At 60.8% G+C, this 22,446-nt stretch overlaps 1 protein-coding gene across 13 annotated transcripts in view; it reads right to left on the bottom strand.

The window, feature by feature from the left end:
- Pde4c (phosphodiesterase 4C) overlaps positions 1–22,446 on the bottom strand; it is a 25,029-nt gene continuing 2,583 nt past the window's right edge. For 2 of the 13 annotated variants that reach the window (XM_078037849.1, XM_078037845.1), the window contains 15 exons: positions 20,076–20,275; positions 8,746–8,937; positions 8,222–8,258; positions 8,074–8,147; positions 7,753–7,805; positions 7,275–7,387; positions 7,105–7,198; positions 6,454–6,617; positions 6,214–6,312; positions 5,665–5,829; positions 5,486–5,585; positions 4,554–4,708; positions 3,104–3,238; positions 2,551–2,733; positions 1–2,338 (listed from right to left, as the gene is read on the bottom strand). In XM_078037849.1, coding sequence (XP_077893975.1) covers positions 2,066–2,338; positions 2,551–2,733; positions 3,104–3,238; positions 4,554–4,708; positions 5,486–5,585; positions 5,665–5,829; positions 6,214–6,312; positions 6,454–6,617; positions 7,105–7,198; positions 7,275–7,387; positions 7,753–7,805; positions 8,074–8,147; positions 8,222–8,258; positions 8,746–8,937; positions 20,076–20,239 — 2,001 coding nt within the window. In that variant the 5' untranslated portion in view covers positions 20,240–20,275 and the 3' untranslated portion in view covers positions 1–2,065. Of the gene's footprint in view, positions 2,339–2,550; positions 2,734–3,103; positions 3,239–4,553; positions 4,709–5,485; positions 5,586–5,664; positions 5,830–6,213; positions 6,313–6,453; positions 6,618–7,104; positions 7,199–7,274; positions 7,388–7,752; positions 7,806–8,073; positions 8,148–8,221; positions 8,259–8,745; positions 8,938–11,674; positions 11,824–17,194; positions 17,641–18,326; positions 18,469–18,525; positions 18,909–20,075; positions 20,276–22,446 lie in introns of those variants that run through there. The other 11 variants (XM_078037842.1, XM_078037844.1, XM_078037843.1 and 8 more) reach the window with 11 other exon arrangements.

Here is a 22,446-nt window from a genome sequence, read left to right on the forward strand (position 1 = left end):
TTTGGGATTATGGTCATACTTTATTTTCTTCTTTATGTTTCATTATTCCCAAATCCGCTGCAGCAGAGACATGCTACTTTGTAAGGAGTGTGCAGAGAGAACATTTTGAGATCAAAGTCCCCTAAGTCTCTGCCTTTGGAAAGTCTGGAAGGAAGCGGGTGGAGCTCAGCGGTGGGGCGCTTGCTGGGGGGCCCTGGGGTCCATCCCCGGCACTACCAGAGAGGACACAGGAAAATCTGCAGGGACTCCTACCAAGTTCACGACCCCAGATGCCTTTGAGTTCTTCCTGGGCGGAAGCCGAGCGCCCCGGGTGCTGGAGAGAGGCCAGTGGTCATAATATTTACGAATGAAGCCGCTGTTCTCCCGCGGGGGCTGCGGCGATGACGCGCATCGTGCATAAATGTGCAGGGTGGGGGCGGGGAGGATACTGGAGGCTTCTGGAAGGGTTGCAAGACAGGCCCCACCTGAGCCCTGAGCACAAAGCCGGTAGGACGCCCGCCTGCCCAGGACGAGCTGGTCCCTGCCAAGCCCAGAGCACCGCGGAGCCCGCCTGCCCCGCCCGGTGCAACTCCCGCTCCGGCCGCCAGGGGGCGCCGCGGGCTATTCGCTTCAGGGCTGTGTGGCCTTGAGCAGGCGACAGGGCTGCTCCGTGTCTCATTCCCCCTTCATGAAATGGGCCATGCGCTTTTTTGTGGTACCAGGGATTGAACCCAGGGGTGCTCTACCACTGAGCTGCACCCCCAGACCTTTTTATTTTTCTATCTCGTCCCAGGATCTCTCTAAGGGCCCCGTCTGGCCTCACAACTCTTCTGCCTCAGCCCTCTGAGTCCCCGGGACTACAGGCGTGGGCCACCACACCTGGATGGGACACTTAGCTTTGTAAATTAGGGTGTCTTAAAGTCTGGAGGGTTTACTGAGCCCCAGAGAGATGCTCACTGCTGCCCCGTGTCGGAGATCTTTTAGGGGTGTCACCGACACCACACCCTCAGCCGACCTTGAGCAGGGGCCCAGAAGGAGCTGAGAATTGCCAGCAAGCAGCAAGGGCTCCCTCCCTCTGGGGACAGAGGGTCAGGGGACACAGAGGCCAGCTGTACAGGGTGGAATGCAGTTCTGTTGTTGTCAAGAAGGAGACCATGGGTTGGGGGGGGACCCAGCGTAGGGAAATAGAGGGAGCAGGAGACATGTACACCCGGAGGCAGGGAGTCAGAGAATGCAGAGGCCGAGGGGCGGGAGGAGCTGGGTGGTGGCGCCTGCCTGGCACGTGCAAGGCCCTGCGGTCCATCCCCAGCAACAGGAAAAGAAAAAAACAAAACAAAACAGCAACCATTTCAACAAGTGCTGTGCAGCTTAAATCAGCCTTCAGAGACGGTCCCCAACAAGAGCCTCCCTTTTCCTATGCCTCCACCACAGCTCCAGGGCCAGAATCGGGTCTCCATGAAGCTTCGGCCCTGAGAATCGCACCCTGCCCCCACCAATGCTTCAAGTGTACATTCTCCTGCTGTGAGCCGCCTGGCAGAGGAGGGTGGGGAGACCCCTGTGGCCCCTGTGGGGTGCTGACTCCCTCCCTACCTTGTGCAGGGCTACCCCAGAAGCACAGAGCAGGCACAGGCCTGACACATAGTAGCTGCTCAATAAATACATGGAAAGAAAGAAAGAATTAAGAGATAGATGTGGTTCAAGAATGACGACTGGAGAAGGTGGACAAGGGCCTGGCAGACCCCCTTTTCCATACTAGAGATACAGGTCCAGAGGGAGAGCCCAAGGGTGCTGTAAGAAGCTGCCCCCGTCCAGCCCTGTAGAGCCATTTCAGCTGAACCTGAGGTCAGAGTGGACCCCAGCCTCCATTGGACCCTGAGACCTACCTATCACTAAAAAGTCGGTTGTCTGGCTCAGCAGGTGGGAACGTGAAGCAAGGGCCCCCTGCAACCTCCTGGAAAGTTCACCCACCAGGGCCGGCGGGTGCCAAAGGGCTTGGTCATTGCTTGGCCCCGGGGTCCACGCAGGGCCTGCCTGGAATCTCCTGGTTGTCCAGGGGCAGGGCCCCCCAGGGCCTTGGGTACTAGAGCTAAGTGTCAGGTGACCCCGAGGGCTCCCTCTCCAGGGCCTCCTCCTCCTCCTCCTCCTCCTCCTCTGCTTCCTCCAGGGCGAGCTGGAACTGGAACCTGTCGGGAGCCCCCCGCTCCGAGCTGACCGCGGTGTCCACGGGGCTGCGGGGGATCTTGCTCTGGTACCACTCCCGGTTGTCCTCCAGCATGTCCAGCAGGTCCTGCGCATCGGGGTGGACCAGGTCAGCCCAGGTCTCCCACAGCGGGTGGGCGATGTAGTCGATGAAGCCCACCTGGGGTGACACAGGCAGGTGGCAGGTCAGGCCTTGGGCCACGTCTGTCCCTCTTCCTGGACGTCCATTCCCCAACTCCTGGTAAGCCCCCAAAGTCTCTTCAGACGCCCCCCGAGGGCAGGACCGAGCTGTGCCTGGACGGGGACCCCAGGCTGGCCCAGCTCCGGCTTTCCCTCCCCCACCCCCGCGGCCAGGCTCGGCCACCCTCAGACCTGGGACTTCTCCACCGAGGCCGTGTGCTTGTCGCACATGGGGCTGATGTCCAGGCCCGACTCGCGCTCCCGGTCACCCTGCTGGAAGAACTCCGCCATGATGCGGTCCGTCCACTGGCGGTACAGGGGCAGCGGCTTGGTGGGGTTGCTGAGGTCAGCACAGTGGACAAGGTTCTGTAAGACCTGGGGGGTCAAGACAGGAGGGCACTGGCCGGACCCGCCACCTCCAAACCTGCCCAGGTCCGGGCCTGACACATAGTAGCTGCTCAATAAATACATGGAGAGAATTTAAACTTAGGTGATAATTGATTCTGTGGTTCAAGAATGACTTCTGGAGAAGGTGGAAAAGGGACCTGTGGGACCCCCCCATCCCTGTGCTAGGGAGAGAAATGCTCTGAGCCACAGACACCATCTTGCAGGTGAGGAGCAGACCTGGGAGGAGAAGTGGCCACAACAGAGACATGTGACATTATTTCTTCAGATTTGGCATACAGGTGGTGCTTCATAAATGAAATTAAATAAGAACTTCAGAAACGGAGGCCCCAGGGCTCACCTGGCCACATACCTGGATGCGATCAGAGTAGTTATCCAGGAGCAGGACACCGAGGCTTGTCACCTTTTTGGTTTCTACCATGGTCTTGAGGTCCGCCAGGAGATTCATGTGTTTGGACATATCTGTGGCCAGCACCTGGGGACAGGCCAGGGAGGGTGACAGCATGAGGACCCATCTGCCCTGCTTCCCACCTCTAGAGGCCACCCCCACTGAGACCCCTCTACTGTCAGTCCCCGGGTCCTCATCTGTGAAATGGGAGGGTATGATAAAGGATTCATTGCAAACCAGCTCAGAAGAGGGACACGACCAGTGGCCCCTTCTCTGGGCTCACTGGGCTCAGCCAAGCATCCCTCGTGTGTGACAGGGTATGGGGAAGGGTGAGGACACTCAGCAGCTGACATGACTGGCACCAGAGGGTAGCCCCAAGGCTCCACAGAGGTCATGTCCTGTGCAAAGGCCCTGGGGTTGAATGAGTTGGGTGTGAACAGAGAGGAGGTGGGGCTGGAGCCGGTGAGGACAAGAAAGATGGAGGTGAGGGGGCAGAGGACGTGGGGGTGGGAGGTGGAGCACCTATGGAGAGGGTCATGGGATCTCTGGGAGGGTTTGGAGCTGGGGACCTGGCATGGTGCTTTCAAACATCCCCGTGGCCACTGTGTTCAGCCTTATGTTGGGAAGTTCAGCCCTCAGCACAGCTATGGATCCAGCCCAGGAGTGAGCCACACCCAGCCACATTCCGAGACCTGAATACAAGTCTCAAAACTTCTCCCCAAACACTTGATCTGTACCAAATGCCACCCCTACTGTGGCTCCGCCACCAAGGCCCCTCTTCACCTCGCCAAACCCCAGCTGCTCCTCACCCCAGGCCCTGGCTTCCTCTAGACCGTCCACACATGCTGTTCCCTCTGTGGAGAACACACCTCGCCATCCCACAGGGGCCTGGCTCCTGTGTTCCCCACACTAGAGGCCCTGCTTGGCCCCTCTGCCATCTGCACCTCTCAAATGCTATATGGCCTCATAGGATCCATCTCCCCCAGGGACCATGAATCTCAGAAATTAGGCCAGAACTGGCTAGGTGATTGGCACAGGCCAAGCACACAATAATAGCTCAATAAACGCTTGCTAAATGAATAAATGAGAAACAATTTCCCAAAACTCCCCAGAGTCCTCCAGACTGAATAAAGTCCCACGGATGGACGTTACTGTTAGGCTGAGGAGAAGCCGCGGCCCCCACCCCAGGAGCGCCGTCTCCACTTGCTCACACACAAACGGCCTGAGGAGCCAGAGGGATGGTCCCACCCCACCCAGGGCTCGGATGTCATCACCCCATTTCACAGATGAGGAAGCTGAGGCTCAGCGCAGGGACACGCCTGGGTCCACACGACTACCCCCCATTGGGCGCAGAGGATAAGGGAGCCCCCGCTCCTCCTGCCCCCAGCCACCGGGGCCCCACCATGTCGATGACCATCCTGCGCAGACTCAGCCGCTGCTTGGCGCCCAGGTTCTGGAAGATGTCGCAGTTCGGAGCCTGCAGCAGCTTGAAGCCCACGGCCAGGTGGTGGTTCTCCAGCACCGAGACGTCGTTGTACATCAGCGCCAGCTCCGAGTCTGCGCGAAGCCGGGAGCCTGAGACCCCAAGGCGCCCTCCAGTGCCCGCCTCCCCGAAGCCACCCAGGCCCTGCTCCTCTGGCCCTGCAGGCCTGGGGGTGTCTTGTCCCTTGCTGAATGGCGGGCCGAGTGTTGGTCTTAATGGAACATAGGCTAAGTGAAAGGCTCCGCTCTCAGCCCCAGCACACCACGGCCTGCATACCACAGGTGCCCAATAATTGCTTGTCACAGCCTCCTCAAAGTTCCCCAAATTTAAGGTTTCAAGCAGGGCACTATGGTGCACGCCCGTGATCCCACCGACAGGGAAGGCTGAGGCAGAAGGATCACAAGTTCAAGACCAGCCTCCACCATGCAGCCAGGCCCTCAGCAACTCATGAGGACCCTGGCCCCAGATCACAGAAAAGGCTGGGGGTGGGGCTCAGTGGTAAAGCGCCCCGGTTCCACCAATGGTATCGCAAAAAAATAAAATCAGTGGGCCCAATGGGCTCTGCCTCAGCTCATTCTCTCACTTATTGAGCACCTACTGTGTACCAGGTCCCTGAGTGCTTGTGCAAGGGAAGGCTGGGCTCAGAGCCCAGCTGGGGTCAGCCTGAAACCACCCAGCGGTCGCTGTGGGGCAGGCCCCGCCCCTCCATGCAGGCTCCGCCCATCCTTTCAGGCCCTGCCAATCCCCTGCAGGCCCCGCCCATCCCACAGGCCCCGCCCCTGCCTGCAGGCTCCTCCCCTCCCTGCAGGCCCCGCCCTCTCCCCTAGTGTCCCCCACCACCCCAGACTCACTGGTGTTGATGAGGAACTGGTTGGAGACCCCGGGGTGGTCCACGTCGTGGATGGCACTTGCAAAGATGGCAGCCAGGACTTCCAGGTCTGTGAACACAGCCTGAGAGGCCCAGGGCGAGAGAGGTGACCGGCGGGCACTCGGCACCCGGCACCTGCCCAGCCGTCCCCACCGCGGATACCTCCAGGGCAGGTGTGGCCAGCAGCACATGCGCAGACTGGGCCACGTCGGCGGCGTGCAGGCTGTTGTGGTAGGCCACGTCGGCGTGGTAGTGACCCTCCAGCGTCAGCAGGTAGGTGGCCAGGGTGTCAGCCGGGATCTGGAAGGTCTTGAGCAGGTCCCGTTCCTGGTCCATCACAGGCCAGTCAGGGCGGCAGGCACAGCCCCTGCTCCTCCTCGGACTCCGCCCAACCTCACATGTGCCCCCGTCCTCCCCTGATTTCCTGCCCTCCCTGTCCTTGTCCCCTGCTTCACATCCCCACGGAACTGCTGGTGTCTGTGTCCAGATGTCCTCTCCTGATGGAGTCCCTTCAGGCCCAGGCCCAGGCCCAGAGCTGGGCTTGTTGAGGATAAATCCTTGGCCCAGTGAACTCCTACTCATCCCTCAATACCCTGCTCACATTGTCCCATTCAGGGGTGTCAGATTTGAAGAGATGAGTGTCCCTGGGACTCGGGGCAGGATCAGGGGAAGGAAACCTGAGGGTCTGGGAAGGCAAAGGCAGGACAGTACCTGAAAGATGCTGAATATGATGGCCGTCAGCGGCCTGTTCCCGCTCAGCTCTGCCACCTTGAACACATCGAGGCCCCACCTGTTGGTGTCTTCCAGCTCCTAAGATGTGAGGGACCGCGCTGACCCCTCTGGCTCCCCAGGCGTGGCACCCACCCCCAGGGGGCACACTGGGCTCACCGCCCCGACTCAGGCCGAGCCAGGGCTGAAGCCTGGGCCTCCGCCTCGCGGCCGGGGACCCACCTTGGCCAGCTGCCCCTCCTCGTCGGTCTGGACCCCAAAGCGTGGGACAGTGGCTGCAGAGAGGCTGGCGCTGTGGGGGAGCCCACGGAGGCCACTGATCTCCGACATGGGCCTCTGGGATTCCTCGGGCGCCGCCCTGGGCAGCTCCACCTCCGTCTGCTGGTCTGTAGGCGGTGGAGCCCCAGGAGCCGGTTCACCAGCTGGGACTGTCCCGTCTGGCCTCGGGCTCTGCAGCGAGCCAAGCCCTGGGTCCCCCTCATTTTTATCTGGACCAAGATAAGCTAGAGGAGTGGGGTCCCGTCTGGCCTCAGCCACCTTCTCTGCAGGGCGCGTCTCAGTGAGCTCGGGGCTGGCCTGGTTCCGGAGCACCTGGGCTCACGTTTCCCAGACACAGCAGTGTCCTTGACATGTCCCAACCTGCAGCTCCAAGTGTGGGGCTCCCTCCAGCTCCTCCTTGGCAAACTCCTACCGATGCTTTAAAACCCCAGCTGCAGTGCCCTTTCCTTCTGGAAGTCCCCCTGTGCAGCCTTAGTCCCATGGGGCCATCTGGCGGTCCCCTGCATGTGGGGGTTGGTGACAGCAGCCTGCCTTCCCCCTCCTTCTTACGACCTCTCCAACCCAACCCGCGCGGGCAGTGACGTCGCAGCTCACCCAGGAAGGTTCTGGAGATGTACTCGGACACCTGGTTCCCAGAGCGGCTGGATTCGGACAGGTGGGTGAGCTCCCGGTTCAGCATCCGCTTGAACTGTGGGCGGGGGCAGAACGTGAGGAGGGCCCTGGGCGGGACTGCAGTCCTGCCCTGGCTCCGGTGGCCCTCTCACCTTGTTGGAGGCCATCTCCCCGACCGAGTGCCGCGTCTGCAGCGTCTCTAGCTGATCCAGACACCAGTCCAGCTCCTCCAGGGTCTCCAGCGCCAGCTTCTGCCCAGAGTCTTCTGAGGGCCAAGTTGGTCAGGGACCTGTCCCACCCCTACTAGGGGACCCAGTGCCCTTCTTGCCTCCATCTCTGCTTCTGGACCCTGAAACCCTTCCCACTGGGGCTGCTCAGGATCCCAGTTCCAGATCTATCTGTAAGTGGCTGTGTGACCACATGTAGGTCTCTTGCCCTCTCTGGGCCTTAGCCTCCCCATCTGTAATATGGGAATGGTGGACTCCATTTGCCAAGAAGGTTCTTTGCAGGAGGGAGAGGGGTGTCAGGGTTACAATAGCCACAGTGCAAGAGCTAGTGGGCTGGGGAGGTCACTGCAAAGAGGAAGTGACAGCTGTCTCTCAGTGGGGGAGGGGTGGGAACAAGCATTACCTGCAGGTGGAGGGGGCTGACTGCTGGGTGGAGGGTTCCCGACAGATGCCTGCCTGAGGTTACAGTGGGCTCAGGGGTCGCCCCCACCTGGCCCCGCCCCCACGTCCTCCAGGCCCCGCCCCTCAACCCCACCTGAAGGTGCCTGAGCCCCAGCCCCTACTTGTCTCCCCTTTTAAAAATCTCTTGCTTTCTTGTGGGGTTGGGGGTTGAACCCAGGCCCTAGCGCAAGCCAGGCAAGAGCTGTCCCGCTGAGCTGCAGCTCCAGCCACCTGTCGCCTGCTTTTCTGCATCCGCCCTCCCGCCTGCCCCGCCCCTGCGTACTTGACTGCACCGTGGACTTGGCCTTGGGCAAGGGCTGCCACGTTGCTGCGAACTGTCTTCAGACTGGCGAGGACCTGTCGGGTGACGGGTGGTCAGAGGTGGCCGGGAGCTGAAGCCTGAACGTGGTGGGGGTGGGGGAGGAACCCACCTGGGCAAAGGGCGTCACTATCATGTCTTCTCCATGTCTGCGGGGGATGGGGGACAGGCCGTCAGGAGACGGTCTTCATCCTGAGCGCACCCCCCCCTGGAGACTCCTCCCGACCCCATCTGGCCCCGGGCCTCCTCCCCCACCCTCCCTGGGAACCCCGCAGCCCTCCCGCCAGCGCCTCGCTTTATCCGCTTTTCCCCAGTGGGGAACCGAGACCCAGGGGCAGTGGGGATCTTAGTGGAGTCGGGGCAGACACGGTCGTATTTCTCTTTTCATTACGGGTACCAGGAAGCTCAAATCAAAGTATTTGTTCACTTGCTGATAATTGACCTTAATGTGTCCAGAATGCCACCCCCGCCCCCCCAACCCCAGGAGCACACAGATCACCTGAGACCCTCTGCCACACAACGGCCTGGAGAACTCCCACTTAAACTCCCAAATCTAGCTCAAATGGCTCCCAGAAGGAGCTGGCTGGGTGGAGAAGAGGAAGGGTGGGAGCCGGCACCCCAGCAGCCCTGACTCACAGGTCGCTGGCCACGGAGGAGTTCCGGGACAAGGCCTTAGGTGACAGTTCATAGTCGCTGTCCGAGCGGTACAGGAAAGACTCTCGCCGCTGGCTGTGGGGGGCCGGGGCCTGAGCCCCACGTCCAAGGCCAGGCCCGGACTGAGGGTCCAGGACAGTCCTTCCACGCGACAGCCCATTTTCCAGGTCAAAGCTGAAGGCAGAGGAGGTAATGGTCAGAGCACAGGACCCTGGCAGCTGGGTGTCTGGTGGCAGTGGGCGCCTCCCTGAGTGGCACTGTGGCCACCTGCCCCCGGCTCCGCAGGGACCGGGTGACCCTCACACCTGCTCTGCGTGTCCACCCCGACTCTTCCCACTTGGGCCTGGACTCCAGGTCCTGGGTTCCAAGGTTCCTCAAAGAAGCCGTGTGACCCTGGGCAGGTGTTTTCCCTAGACCTCACCACCCTGTCCCTAATATGGGCGTGTTAAACTCGGTCCCCAAGGGCTCTAGGGGGTCACATCTGAGCGTCCTAGAACGTGACTGGGAGTCTGTATAGCAAAGATGGAACTGAGGGTAGGTCCCAGGGTAAGTCCACCTGGCGTGAAAATGGCCCTGGGCTCTTCCACCTGGAAGGGTCAGCTCCGCCTACATAGCACACTCTCCAGGGCTCCACAGACCATAGTCCCCACCCAGAGACGCCTTGAGCACACCCTTAGGCCACCCAGCAACTGTCGGAAACCTCCAGGCTCCACCCTCATCCCTCACGGCCCCCCCTCCTGGCCCTCGGCCACGCCCCATCTTCAGTTTGCACTCAGCCTGTTCCTTTCAGCCCCCGGACCTTTGCACAAGCTGCTACCTTTACCCTGAGCACCGTCACCCCCAACACCCCCTGCTCCATTCAAACTCCAGGTCTTTGTTTTACCCCCACCACAGCTCCCTGGGCAGAGGGATCTATGCCCTTCCTCTTGGGGTCAGAGGTTAGAGAAAGTGCTTGACCCCTTGGGGGTCAAGGGCTTTTGAGAAGATGAGGATGGGACAGCTGAGAGGAGGAGAAATCAACACCGCCCAGATTCCGAGCTCCTGCCCAAGGGCCTGAATCCACCTGGTCCCCTCACTGTGACTCTATCCTGGTCGCAGGGCCAGACCGACACCCACCAGGAGGCTCTGGGCAGGGGGCAGCAACATTTGGCTCAGATAGTGGGGGGTGGGGGATTCTGCACGATTCGGTTCTGCTGGGCCAGATTCGGTCGTGTCTGGCTGGCTCAGATCACACAGGGTTGGACCTCTTCGCCTGGAGTTGGGTGGAATGACTTCGAGCAGCTTCGGATACTTCCGGCAATCCTGGCAGGTTCCAGTGAGTTCGTGTTTCTTCGGCGAAGTCCGGGTAGCGCTCGGGCCAGGTCGGGAACATTCGGCTCAGTCCAGTCGCACTCGGGGAAGTTCGGCTGCCCTCGGCTTTTTCCGCCAGATGCCTTCGGGCTCTTGCGCTCCGACAGGTCCCCCAGGGCTGGGGAGACCAGAGTCTCTCCGTGACGTCACGTAGGGGGTGGCTTGTAACCCCTCCGAGCCCTTGGCACCCGCGCCTGGTGGCGGGCTGGGAGACGCTGCTGGCAGGCGGCGGATACCCCAACTTGCCCTCCGAGCGGGGAGACCTGCAGATGGCGACCCCCTGTCCCTCTTTCACCGATCCCCAGAGGTTATGGGAAAGCGTGCCTGGGGACAAATAGAGAAACTGAGGCAGGGAACAGCTGTCGGGGGCTGTGTTCGAGTCCGAATCCCGGACGCCGAGGGTTAAGGGCCGCGCCTGCTCTTCCTGGGGCGGGGGGTGCTGTTTTTCTTTCTGCTCTAAACTTAGCCGGGGGCGGCGGGGTCAGGCGGTGGTTCCATGACGCGGGAGGTGCGGGTGAGGTCGCTCTGGCTCTGGGAACTGCGCGGCTGCCCATTGGTCAGACCGGTAAACCGAGGCATGCGGACTCAGGGCTCCCGGACCTCGGAAGGAGGTTTGGGGGCAGCCTAGACGCCCGGGTCCTGCTTCAGCCTCACCTTCGTGTACCCCGGGTGCCCGCTCTGAGCCCTCGGAAGGTACCGCTCTTCATTGGTGCCTGGTACCCTGAAGTCGCTCTCTGGGACCCGGGACCCCATGTCCAGTCTGAAATGGCACCATCAGGGATCACAGTCACACCTCCCTCTGCCCAGCTTGTCACTCTCTGGCGATGTGACCTTGAAGGAGACCTCCTGTCTCTGAGCCTCTGGGTGCCAGATTGCCGAGTGCATATGAATTGGGTGCGAAAAGAACGCAGGGTGCCAGCCACACTCGGCGCCCACAAGACCCAGCCTCAACCCACTGGCCCACGAGGTGACATTTGCTTGGCGAAGAGCGGGATTTGAACCCAGAGCCGTAGACATCATAGGAGCTGCAGGGAACTGGGCTGGGAGCGGACGGGGTCCACTGTCAGCCTGGGAAAGGGACACTCGCCCTCCTTCTCCTTATGTCCCGAACATCCTGCCCGCATCAACTCGAGTCTTGCTCGGTGGTGGACACCTCGGGTTCACTGTGAGGCCCCAGATCATCTTATTGCTGGCGCTGGGATGGCCGCGGGGTGGGGAGGCCAAGGACGCAGCCTTCCTCTCCTCCCTCCCCAGGGCGCGCAACCCTCGGGTCCCAGGCCAGCGAGGGTCAGGAGAGACGTGAGCCTCCGCCCGTCCTGCTCTGGGCCACACAGCTGGGAAGGGACAGGCGGCCGGTCCCCTGGGCGCGTGTCTAGGCGGTGGGTGGAGGAGGGAGACAGAGATGGGGAGGGAGGGGCGGGGGAGAGTCACAAACTGACGGAGAGCGAGGGCCGGGGGACAGAGACGCTGCGAAGGGAAAGAGGCCCCGGCTGCCCTTGGATCTGTCCTTCAGGCCTCCGCCCCGCCGCCCGGTGACCCTCCAGCCCCCGTCCCGCCTCACCACAGGGGATGGGCCACCGTGAAGCGCCGCTGCAGGCGGATGCTCTGGTTCACCAGGAGCTTCCTGAAGAGCCCGGGGGAGCCGCGAGGGGAGCCGGGCCCAGGGGCCGGGGCTGGCGTAGGGGGACCCTGCATGGCCAGGACCGCGTGGAGGCTGGAGCGAGCGGTCGCCGCTCGGGACCTTTTCTGGACAGCCTCGGGGGCGGGGCCCAGCGGGGAGGGAGAGAGGGCGCAGCCACCCCGCCCAGTGGCTGGACCGCTCGCTGGTGACCCATGGGACCAACGGAGAAACTGAGGCACGGAGTCCGATAAGACTCTGCTCCCCTGCTTAGGAGGTGGCCCCTTGGGGACAGAGCCTGGTCTTACGCCACTTCCTTCTGCACGTCCCCCTGGTGCGGCTGGCGCGCGCTAACCGCGGGGTGTAAGATGAGGAAGTGGGAAAGGGATGTCACAGATGCCGGGGGCCCTGCTCGCCATCAGGAGGAAGGTCACTGAGGCTCGGAGTTCAGCAGGGGCTGGGCAGACCCACTGGCCCCTCCAGCCTCCCCGCCCGTCCATTTCCCTGATGGAAAGGGCTCCGAAAGGCTGCTGGAAATACAGCCCTCCATCCTGCGGCGGTGGGGACACGGAGACTGGAGAGAGGTGGCAGGGCACAGCCTTCCCTGCAGGGCCAGCTCCGCTCCCCCAGCACCCCCCAAGTCCCCGCCTGACCCCCGCCTGCTCTGACGTTCTCCAGGCCCCGTCTCTGGATGCCTTCTCCCCAAGACAAACATCCGCAGTCCACCTCCCGCCAAGCCTTCCGCCTGTGACACTTCAGCTCCTGTCCCCATCCCAACTGCAGAAGGACCCCACTAGCCTGAGAAGGTGGGGCCTGGTGTCGGGGGCGATGCAAGCATCTGTGCTGGGTGTTCAGCCCTGGGGACATTGGGGCCAGACTGGTCCCGCTCCACGCTACATAAGAGGAAACTGAGTCTCCACGGGTGTCACAGGCATGGGACAGACAAGGAACAGCCAGGTGGCAGGCAGAGGCCAAGGTGACCTTCCAGCTGAGGCCACACAGAAGGCCGTGGGCCTCACTTGCTGAGGGAGGAACCCCAACCCTCAGCCTGGGCCCGGCCCTGGGTGTCCCCAGTGAAATGGCAGCCTGGGTCCTGGCATCAGAGACCCGATTCCATTAATCACCGGGAGAGGCCGAGGCGACCAGCCACACTGGAAATGTTATTCTCCCCATTGCACAGATGAGAAGATGGAGGCCAGCAGCCCTGGGGGATGGAGAGTCCCAGGGGTTTGGCCAGAAACCCCCTTCAGGCCACCAAGCCCTGAAACCAGACACCTGGCAGAAACCAACCTCACTGACCCCAAGACAAAAATACCATCTGTAGCCGCTGGGTCGGGCCTAATTATAGGCAGTCCTCAGGGGACAGAGGCCGCCAGGCTCCCACTGGTAGAGATGCTGGGTCAGGGGCCAGGGGCCTTGACACAACCCCAGCCTGTGGAAGGGGCTCACAGGGCGTCCACATCCCCAAGGAGAAACCAAGGCTCGGAGTGACTCAGTCCCTTCCCTGAAATCACACACAAATGGTAGATTAAGACTCAATGTCATCTGACAGCCCGGCGAGGTGGCACCAGCCTGTCATCCCAGCGGTGGGAGGCTGAGACAGGAGGATCGCAAGTTCAAGCCCAGCTTCAGCAACTTAGCGAGGCCTAAGCAACTCGGCCAGTGACTGAGTGGTTACGTGCCCCTGAGTTCAATCCCCGGTATCAATCAATCAGTCAATCAATCAAGAGTGAATATAATCATTGCGTTTCTGATGTACCCAGCACAGAGCCAAGAGCTGTGAGGCCCAGAGAGGTGTGGTCTCAGGCCTGAAGTCACACAGGCAGAAGCAGCAGGGAGAGGTTATTTGGGCCAAGCCACTGGGATCCCCAGCCTCTCCCCTCTCCCACTTAATTTGTTAATTGGCTTTATCCTCTCCACAGTCCCAGAGGCTACCCTGTCATTAATATTTTATCAATAGTTGTAATGTTAATGTTTTATTAATAGATTTGATAAATATTTCATTAACAGATTGACTCATGTGTGATTAATAGCCTTTAACATAGAGAAACTGCCTGGTGCTGTGGCCACACCTGTGATCCCAGCTATTCAGGAGGCTGAGGCAGGAGGACTGCAAGTTTGAGGCCAGCCTCGGCAACTTAGACCCTGTCTCAAAAATGTTAAAAAGGGGGCCATGGGGACTGTAGCTAGGTGGTAAAGCACTGGCCTAGCACGAGGGAGGCTCTGAGTTCTATCTCCAGCAAGGGGGGGGGCGGAGGAGGGGAGGGAGACAGCCACAGGGTGGTCTCTTCGGCAGCACATAAACTAAAATTGGGATGACAGCCCCAGAGGGGGCCTGGCCCACCTGAGCTTGGGAGGCACCCAACCTTGCCGGGCAGGGGGCCAAAGCTTCTGGGTGGGTGGAAGGCCCCCGGCCTGACTCTGTTCCTGTGCCGTCCAGCTGAGGAGGTCTCCTGCCCTTAACACATCACTACCTCGATTTCTCCCATTTGAGCACTTTTCTCCTCGGCTACCAGGTGGCCCCAGAGAGAAGGGGCACTGAGTCGGGGGAGGAGAGGTGACTGCCCAGCTCTCTGTGGAGGGTTCGGGCAGTTGCAGGAGGTGGAGGCCGGTCAGTGGGCAGATCAGCCCCTTCCCTGCTCTGGATTCTTCCATGGCTCCCTGTCCCCAGAGGTCCCGTGTAACCCTCCTCTTAGCTCCTTTCTGCCCTGCTTCCCCAGCCCCCGCTGCCCCTCGCCCCACAGCCTCATTCCTACCCTGTGGCCCTTCAGCTCTCCACAGCTGGAACACCATCCGCTCCAGGAAGCCCCTCTAGGCCAGCCAGAGATGTCTCTCGGCACGCCTTCCTGTTCCTGTCTCGGGGACAGTCTCCCATTTCTGGCTGTGATTATTTGATCTGTGTTTGTCCCCTTGCCCAGCCTGTGACTCCCTTGAGGGCAGGAATGGGTCTGCCTTGTTCTCAGCTCAGCCCTCAGCACCTGGCATTCAGTAGGTGCTCAACGAATGCTTGTCACAAAAACATAAAGCCTCCCCTCCACAATTATCTGTTTTCAGCTCCTTGTACACCTGATCCTCTTGAGTCTGAGGCTTTGCACATTCTGCTCCTTCTGCTTGGCACACCCTTCCCTGCACTCACCTAGTTGACCTCTTTCATGCTTTGGGTTAAGCTTAGATGCTGCTGCTTCCAAGTAATCCTCCCTGACTCCCCCTCCTGAGGCTGGGGTCACACACAAGCCTATTTCTGGTGTCGTGAGAGATCTCACGGGATCACAGCACAAATCACCCAGTGAGGGCTGGCACACAGTAGGTGCTTAATAAATGCTTTCCACGCAGCAAGATGTTCAGACCCTTCCAGACCCTTGTGATCCACCAGGAGCTGAAGGAAGGCACAGCTGGGAGCAAGTGCGGCCTAGGCCCTGGGCAGAGTGTTCATCTCACAAGGCGGAGGCCAGTGCAGACCACCCCTTGCTTACGGGCACCTAGCAGTCCACCTTGGGCCTGGCCTTGAACTCGATTTCCCTGGGCCTCCCTCAGGTCAACGCTTTTATGTCCTGACAGGCCACACAGGGGCATGCAGGCACGCCACATCCACAGGACCGCAGAGCCAGGATTGTAGCACAAGGCATGCGTGTACACACACACACTCACACTCACACTCACTCATACTCACTCACACTCGCACACACTCACACTTACACTCACACACATACACTCACACACATGCACACACCCCACACACACTCACACACACACATCCACACACCCACACACACTCACACACACACCCACACACACATTCCCCACACACACATTTACACTCACACACACACAGCCCCCCACACTCACCCCCCACACTCGCACACATGCACACACCCCCACACACTCACACACACACTCATCCACTCACACATTTACACACCCACACACGCTCACACACATGCACACACACAGACATTCACACACCCACACACACTCACACACACACATTTACACACACCCACACACACATTCCCCACACACACATTTACACTCACACACACTCACACAGCCCCCCACACTCACCCCCCACACTTGCACACATGCACACACCCCCACACACTCACACACACACTCACACACACTCATCCACTCACACATTCACACACCAACACACACTCACACACACACACTCACATACAGGCGCACACATACACACACTCACACACACACACTCACACTCACACACACTCACACGCTCTCTCTCCCAGAGCCATACAATCCGCCACTCAGATCTTGGGAGCCACGTGGGGTCTCCCCCTAGACAGGCTGTTTGTTCTTTCTTGAAAATGGAAAATCGTGAGTCACAGGAAGGGTGGGGAGGGAGGAGCCGCGGGCTGGGGAGGGGCGGGGCCTCACGGTCACCTGGAAACAGCTCTGGGCCTTGGGACCCATCTGGCCCAGATGCTTCCCAGGGTCCTTGGAGGGTCAGGCTGGAGGCAGTGCAGGGCTCATTGATTAAGAAACCCGTGGCCCCAGGTAGCCCATGGATGGCAGAGAACCCAGCTCAGAGAAGAGAGTGAGCCGCTCAAGTTCACAGCGTGGACTTGAACCTCGAAGCCTGGTCTGGCCTGGCTTGGCTCCTCCCGGAATCCAAAGAAGCCCGAGGATCTGGGCCCTCTTCCTTGGCCTTACAGCCCCCACCCAGCGGGTGGACACCCCACACCTACCCCCAGGGGTTTTCACCCCTCGCTGTCTTCCTTCCCTTCTTCTCCACCTGCCTGCCGTCCCCAGCACCAGATCCTGGAGCAGGAGCCAGCCCTCCCTTCTTAGGTGGAGGACACGTCCAGTGCTCTGCTCCCCAGGGGCTTCCCTCCTGCTGCAGGAGGGCAGGGCGGTGGGGGGGGGACAGGGGCCACAGAGCTGCGCCCTGCCCAGCACGGCCCACCCTGGCCTCCCACACTACATCGCCGCACCTAGGGCCATCTTAGATGCTCACAGTGGCCACACTCCTCCCCCGTAGACACCTGCAGATATCCCAGGGCCTGAGGAGCACTGGGACGCCCAACTGGAGCACAGCAAGGACTGTCACACCCGGCCACCCACCCAGACACCCCAGAGGGAAACTCAGGCACCTATCCATGTTCACAATGGCTCGTGGCCCCGGCTCCCCGCAAAGGCACAACCCAAATACATGGGGTCACCCAAGGTGGCACGGGTGACTGTGGACTCACATAGCAGGTCTCATTGGACACGAGGGTCACGACTGCTACGACTCTCTGCACAACTACATGCCCAGGCACACGGGGACCCAGCCCCACCCGGGGGCAGGGTGTCCCACAAACCCGCAGGAAATCCCGGCCCGCGCGCCCAGCCCCAGTTCCACTTCGTGCAGGACAGTTTGGTCCCCGAGCGCAGCCTCCCGCCACCTGCAGCGAGACCCCCCGCCCCAGGAGCAGGCCCCGCGCGCCGCGCCCCGCCACCTACCGCGGGTGCGGGGAGGTGGGCCAGGAGCGCCGCGTCCTCCCGAGCCCGGGCCGAGGGTTCCGGTCCGCCTCGAGGCTGCCCGCGGGCTTGTCCGGGTCCGAAAGGAAGCGCAGCTGGATGCGGATCGGGCGCCGCGGCTGCCGCCACAGGTGCTTCGGGGGCCTAGGTGCGCCCGGGCGGCTGCGAGCGCGGCTCGGCCCGCCGCACGCCTCGGCCCCGTCGGAGACCCCCGGGGTCTCCATACGCGCGAGAGGGACGCGAGGAGGGCAGGGCGCGGGAGCTGTCCCCGCGAGCAGGCGCCCGGGAGGTCCGCGCCTGGGTCCCGCCAGGGCCAGGGGTGGAGGCGACAGCGAGGAGCTGTCCGCGCCGGGGGTGCTGAGGCAGGAGAAGGTGGAGGCAGGGGCTCGAGGTGGGGTCAGCGCAGAGAAGCTGCCGGTGTCCAGACCCTACCGAAGGGGACAGGGCGAGAAGATCGCAGGGTGAGGGGGTTGGCGATGGGGGCTGGGGGACCTCGGGCGCCAAAATCGGTCTGTGTCCCCTCTAAGGTTGGATGGAAGAGCCGAGACAGGACTTAGAGTGGAGGGGACGGAAATGATCCTCCTGGAGGGTGTGGAATGGAGGCCGGGAGGCAGGGGCTCCGGACACCCCCACTTCCCCAGGGGCTCCGGGAGGATGAGGCAGGACCCCAGGTGCCCAACCCAGGGCCCCAAGACAGGATTCCGAGCACCCCAGGACAGGAGCTGAGCTCGGCGGGTCCTCAACCCTCCCGGGCGACAGCGGCAACGCCAAGTAGAAGCAGTCAAGGGTCGGCCCGAGGGGGACGTCCAGACGGCGGTCTTCGTGCCAAGCTCAGCGAGGTAGGCTGAGGCGCCCGGCTGCTGCGGAGCCTTAAGCCCGCGCCCACGCAGGGCAGGGATCCCAGGGGACAGGGAAGTCGGGAGGGCTGTGGCAGGGCTCTTAGGTGCCTGGAGTGGACCCGCGGAACAGCCTCTGTCCGGGAATTCAAGGAGCCACCCGCGGGATGGCAGAGAAGGGAGTGGGTTCCCTCCAACACCCACCCTGGGGATGCCTCTAAGACCCCCCACTCCAGGGCCCCTGGGAGCTAGGACCCCAGAGCAAGCAGGTGACCCACCTTTATGCCGGGCCCAGGCAGGCAGCTGGAGCACTCTGAGACCCCCAGGCTTTCACAGCCCTCAGACCCTCAGAGGAATCAGCGGGATCCCATTGGTCCCCAGTCGCCACCCCAGGGCCCACCTCGTAGCTATGATTCCTGCCCCCAGATCGCAGCCTGCCCCTCCCGCACAGTTCTAGAAACTCAAGTGTCCACCCACCAGGCAGCTGAGTCTCAGGGGTAATTCCCGGGAAGTGGCAGGGAGGAAGGAGAACATTTCCATCATGGTTAGCCAGAGTAGATTTGCACAAGGGCAGGGCTGGGCCGTGGCGCGGGGAGGAAGGAGGTGGGACTTTGTAGTCCTGTTCTCAAAGCCTGGTGGAGGTTCCCTGGGGGCTGGCTTAGGGCAGGAAGGCATTGGGAGCTGCTAGTGATTTGGGGGACAGGATGAGCCCCAACATTTCCAGAGGCTCAGAAGCTTTTGAGGGGCATATTTCCAGTCAGGTGCTGAGGCACACGCCCGTAATCCCAGTGACTCGGGAGGCTGAGGCAGGAGGATAGCAAGTTTGAGGCCAGCCTTAGCAACTCGGCGAGACTCTGTCTCTAAATAAGAAATAAAAAAGGCTAGGGAAGTGGCTCAGTGGTAAAGTGCCCCTGGGTTCAAAACCCAGTATGAGAGAGAGAGAGAGAGAGAGAGAGAGAGAGAGAGAGAGAGAGAGAGTGTCCCCATGGAGGCTGTCTCCCTCCCCCCATGTCTCCAGGTGGGAGAAATGGAATGTGTCTGGACAAGGGACTTAGAAAAATTGAGCTCAGGCCCCAAGACCCCCCCCCATCTTGCTGTGAGATGCATAACTAGGGACACCCTCTCTGTTCTTTCCTTGGTTGACTCTCTGTCTTCTGTCTCCCAGAGCTGACAGTGAGCCACCTGTGTCCCATGCCACTGACTGGCTCTGTCACTTCTACTCACAAAGCCTCTTTTTGATTGTGACGATGGAAATGAGGATGGCATCTCGGATTCAAAGCGAAATCACACACCAAGGACCAGAGTCACGCACACCCGTCCCCGGCCCCATCTCTGCTAGTGTCCGCCAGTGAATCCGTGTCCACTTGGTAAATATCCGCCAGGCCAGCCCACTTGCCCCTGGCCCGTGGCTCCTGCCAGGACCTTACCCAAGCCTCCTCCTGGGTCTCTTCCTGCTTCCTGCTCCCCCCCCCCTGGCCTTGACAGTCAGTTCTCTCCCATGGCAGCCACAGAGAATTAAAAAAATTCCACTATGACCAATTCCCTGTCCTACAGGACACCCGTGGCTCCCCGTGTGCGCTGTGAGGTCCTGAGTGGCCATCCTCGGCCCCCTCCCTGAGCTCCCTGCCCACTCTCCCGCCATGTTGGCCTGTTTTCAGCTTCTCCTCACCTGATTTTCTTGAGTCTGAGGCTTTGCACATTCTGTTCCCTGGCTTGGCTCACTCTTCCCTGGGTGACCTCTTTTATGCTTCAGGCTAAGCTCAGATGCTGCTTCTACCGACGCGTCCTCCCAACGCGCCGGGTCAGAAGCCTCCGTGGATCTGAGCAGAGATCACCCTGCACTGTCTACACTGAGTAGGACTCTGTTCTCGCACCAGCCTGTGAGCGCCTCTGCGTGCCCAGTATAGAGCCTGGCACACAGTAGGTGCTGACTTTGTAACTGCTTTTTGAATACGGTAAAGAGAAGTCCCACTATGTGCTCTCCCTTTCCTGAGATGGACCCTCTTGGCCCCCCTCTTCCTTCTCACCTGCCTGGGGACAGGCCATGGATTTTGTCCACCCCTTGAGCGTCAATGGTGAACACCACGCAGGCACTGGACTCCACCTCTCCAGGGGACCCGAGGCGGCTTGACAGTGGTGGCAGCAATGGCGTCCCTGAGAAACGTCTCCGAACGGCTCCACAGGGGCTCATGGGGGCCAAGCCAGAATCTGCTGACTCCCGGGCCCGCTGGGGAGACAGACACCGACAATATATGAGCAAGTTCCTGGACGGGGACAGAGGGGCTCTGCAGTGCCCTCACCCTGGTACCTGAACTGGCCCAGAGAACTCTATTTCAGTTCTACTTCTATCCTGAGTGAATCTGTCTCTCTGAGCCTCAGTTTCTGCATCTGTGGAATAGGGGATGTGGATCTCAACCGAGGGGATGCGTGTTTGTTTTGGGGTGCTAGGGAGGGAACACAGGGGTTTGCAGGCGCTAAGCAAGAACGCTACCACTGAGCGGCACCCCCAGCCCAGCCTTGAGGGAATGCCATAGCTCCTGACCCCCACTAAGATTTGCAGAAATAAGCCAGGCTCGGTGGACACGCTTGTAGTCCCAGTGGCTTGGGAGGCTGAGGCGCGAGGATTGCAAGCTCAAAGCCAGCCTCAGCATTTTTGAGGCCCTAAGCGAGACCTTGCCTCAAAATTAAAAAATTAAAAAGGCTGGGGATGTGCAGCTGGGGGAATGCAGGACACATTGTGAAAGCTCACAGAGTCAGGTTGAAGGGACAAGTTGGGGGGTGAGCCCCCCCCCCGGCATGATGGGCCTGCGTTCAGTCCACGCCACATGGTCTCAGGCTGGCCTCAATGTCCCCATCTATAAAACGGAAATGAAAACTAACAAGTGGGGCGCGGAGGCCCAGCCAGGCCTGTAGTTCCAGCTACTCAGGAGGCTGAGGCAGGAGGGTCACTTGAGCCCAGGAGGAAGGAAGAATCCGTTTTTGGTTTTTGGTTTGTCTGTTTCTGTACCAGAAATGGAACCCAGAGGGCCTTAACCACGGACCACCCCCGGGCCGTGTTAAGATATTTTACTTAGAGACAGGGTCTCCCTGAGTTGCTTAGCGCCTCGTTTCGCTGAGGTTGGCTTTGAACGTGCGCTCCTCCTGCCTCAGCCTCCTGAGCTGCTGGGGTGACAGGTGTGTGCCACCGCGCCTGGAGGAAGGATCCCTTAGGGTGGCGGGTAGTGATGGGGTCACCCTCAGCAGGCAGCGTGGGGATCTGTCCGCGGTGCTGACCGCAGGGTGGTGCATAAGACTGGAATTCGTGGCCTTAAGATGGGGTGCGGTGGGGACCGGAGGAGACAATTTGACCCGTGGCCCAACCTGTCACTGCCCTGCCCCTGAGTCCCACCATGCGTCCACCTCCACCCTCAGACTGAACCTTCAGCGGGGAAACTGAGGTCCCACCGTGCTTGGCGGTCCCCGGCTGGGGCCAGGGAAGGCTGGCGGAGGAGGTGGAGGAGGGACATGGGTGGGTTCTCCGCTGTGCGCCCGGCCCGCGCCCGTGGGTCCTCTTACTACCACGTCCTGGCGCAGACGCTAACCCTCAGACAGGAAATGACCTATGGCGTTTGGGGGTCCCATAGCTTGGGGCTGAGGGTCACTTAACTCTTTGCAAGACCCTGTCCTTCTAGGACCCAGGACACTGGACAGTCCTCCCCACTTGAGCATAAGTGTCCCCACCCTCCCCCAGGCGCCTGAATCCTGACCCGGAATCCAACTCCTCAGCCTGAGGCCTCCCCTGGCGGTCAGGAGGGTGTGTCAGGAGGAGCAGAGGCCGGTGCGTGGGGACAGAGTCCCCCAGAGCAGAGGCCAGCTACGACGGCACCTGACCATTTTCTACTTGGGGGGACAATCCCCACATTTGCTCAGTTATTCAACAACTGGAAAGAGAGCTCGGTCGTTCTAGAGAGAGGAAAAGCTGTGGAAGGGCCTGGGGAGACTGGCAGGGGATAGGTTCCCACGGGCTGTTGGAGACTTTGTCCCAGGTTGACCCCAGAGGCACTGGACCAGGAGCCACGTCCCCCGCTCTTTTTATTTTTTATTTCGAGACAGGGTCTTGCTGAGTTGCCCTGGCTGACTTTGAATCCGGGATCCTCTTGCCTCAGGCTCCCGAGTGGCTGGGATTACGGGCCTGTGCCTCTGTGCCCAGCTGTTAGGGACCTTTCTGAGGATGTCCCTTTGAGCTAAGACCTGGAAGAGAAGGAACCGGCCAGGAAAGAGCTAGGGGAGCAGCAGGCCTGGCAGAAGGAAACAGCATGTGCAAAGGCCCTGCGCAGAGCAAGTTGGTGGTTCCGGAACAGAGAGGAGGCTGCTTCGAAGGCAGGAGGTGGCCACGGGCAGGATCTGGCCAATCAGGCC

The sequence above is a fragment of the Ictidomys tridecemlineatus genome, chromosome 2 (genome assembly GCF_052094955.1).
Source record: "Ictidomys tridecemlineatus isolate mIctTri1 chromosome 2, mIctTri1.hap1, whole genome shotgun sequence".
Classification (NCBI taxonomy): domain Eukaryota; kingdom Metazoa; phylum Chordata; class Mammalia; order Rodentia; family Sciuridae; genus Ictidomys; species Ictidomys tridecemlineatus.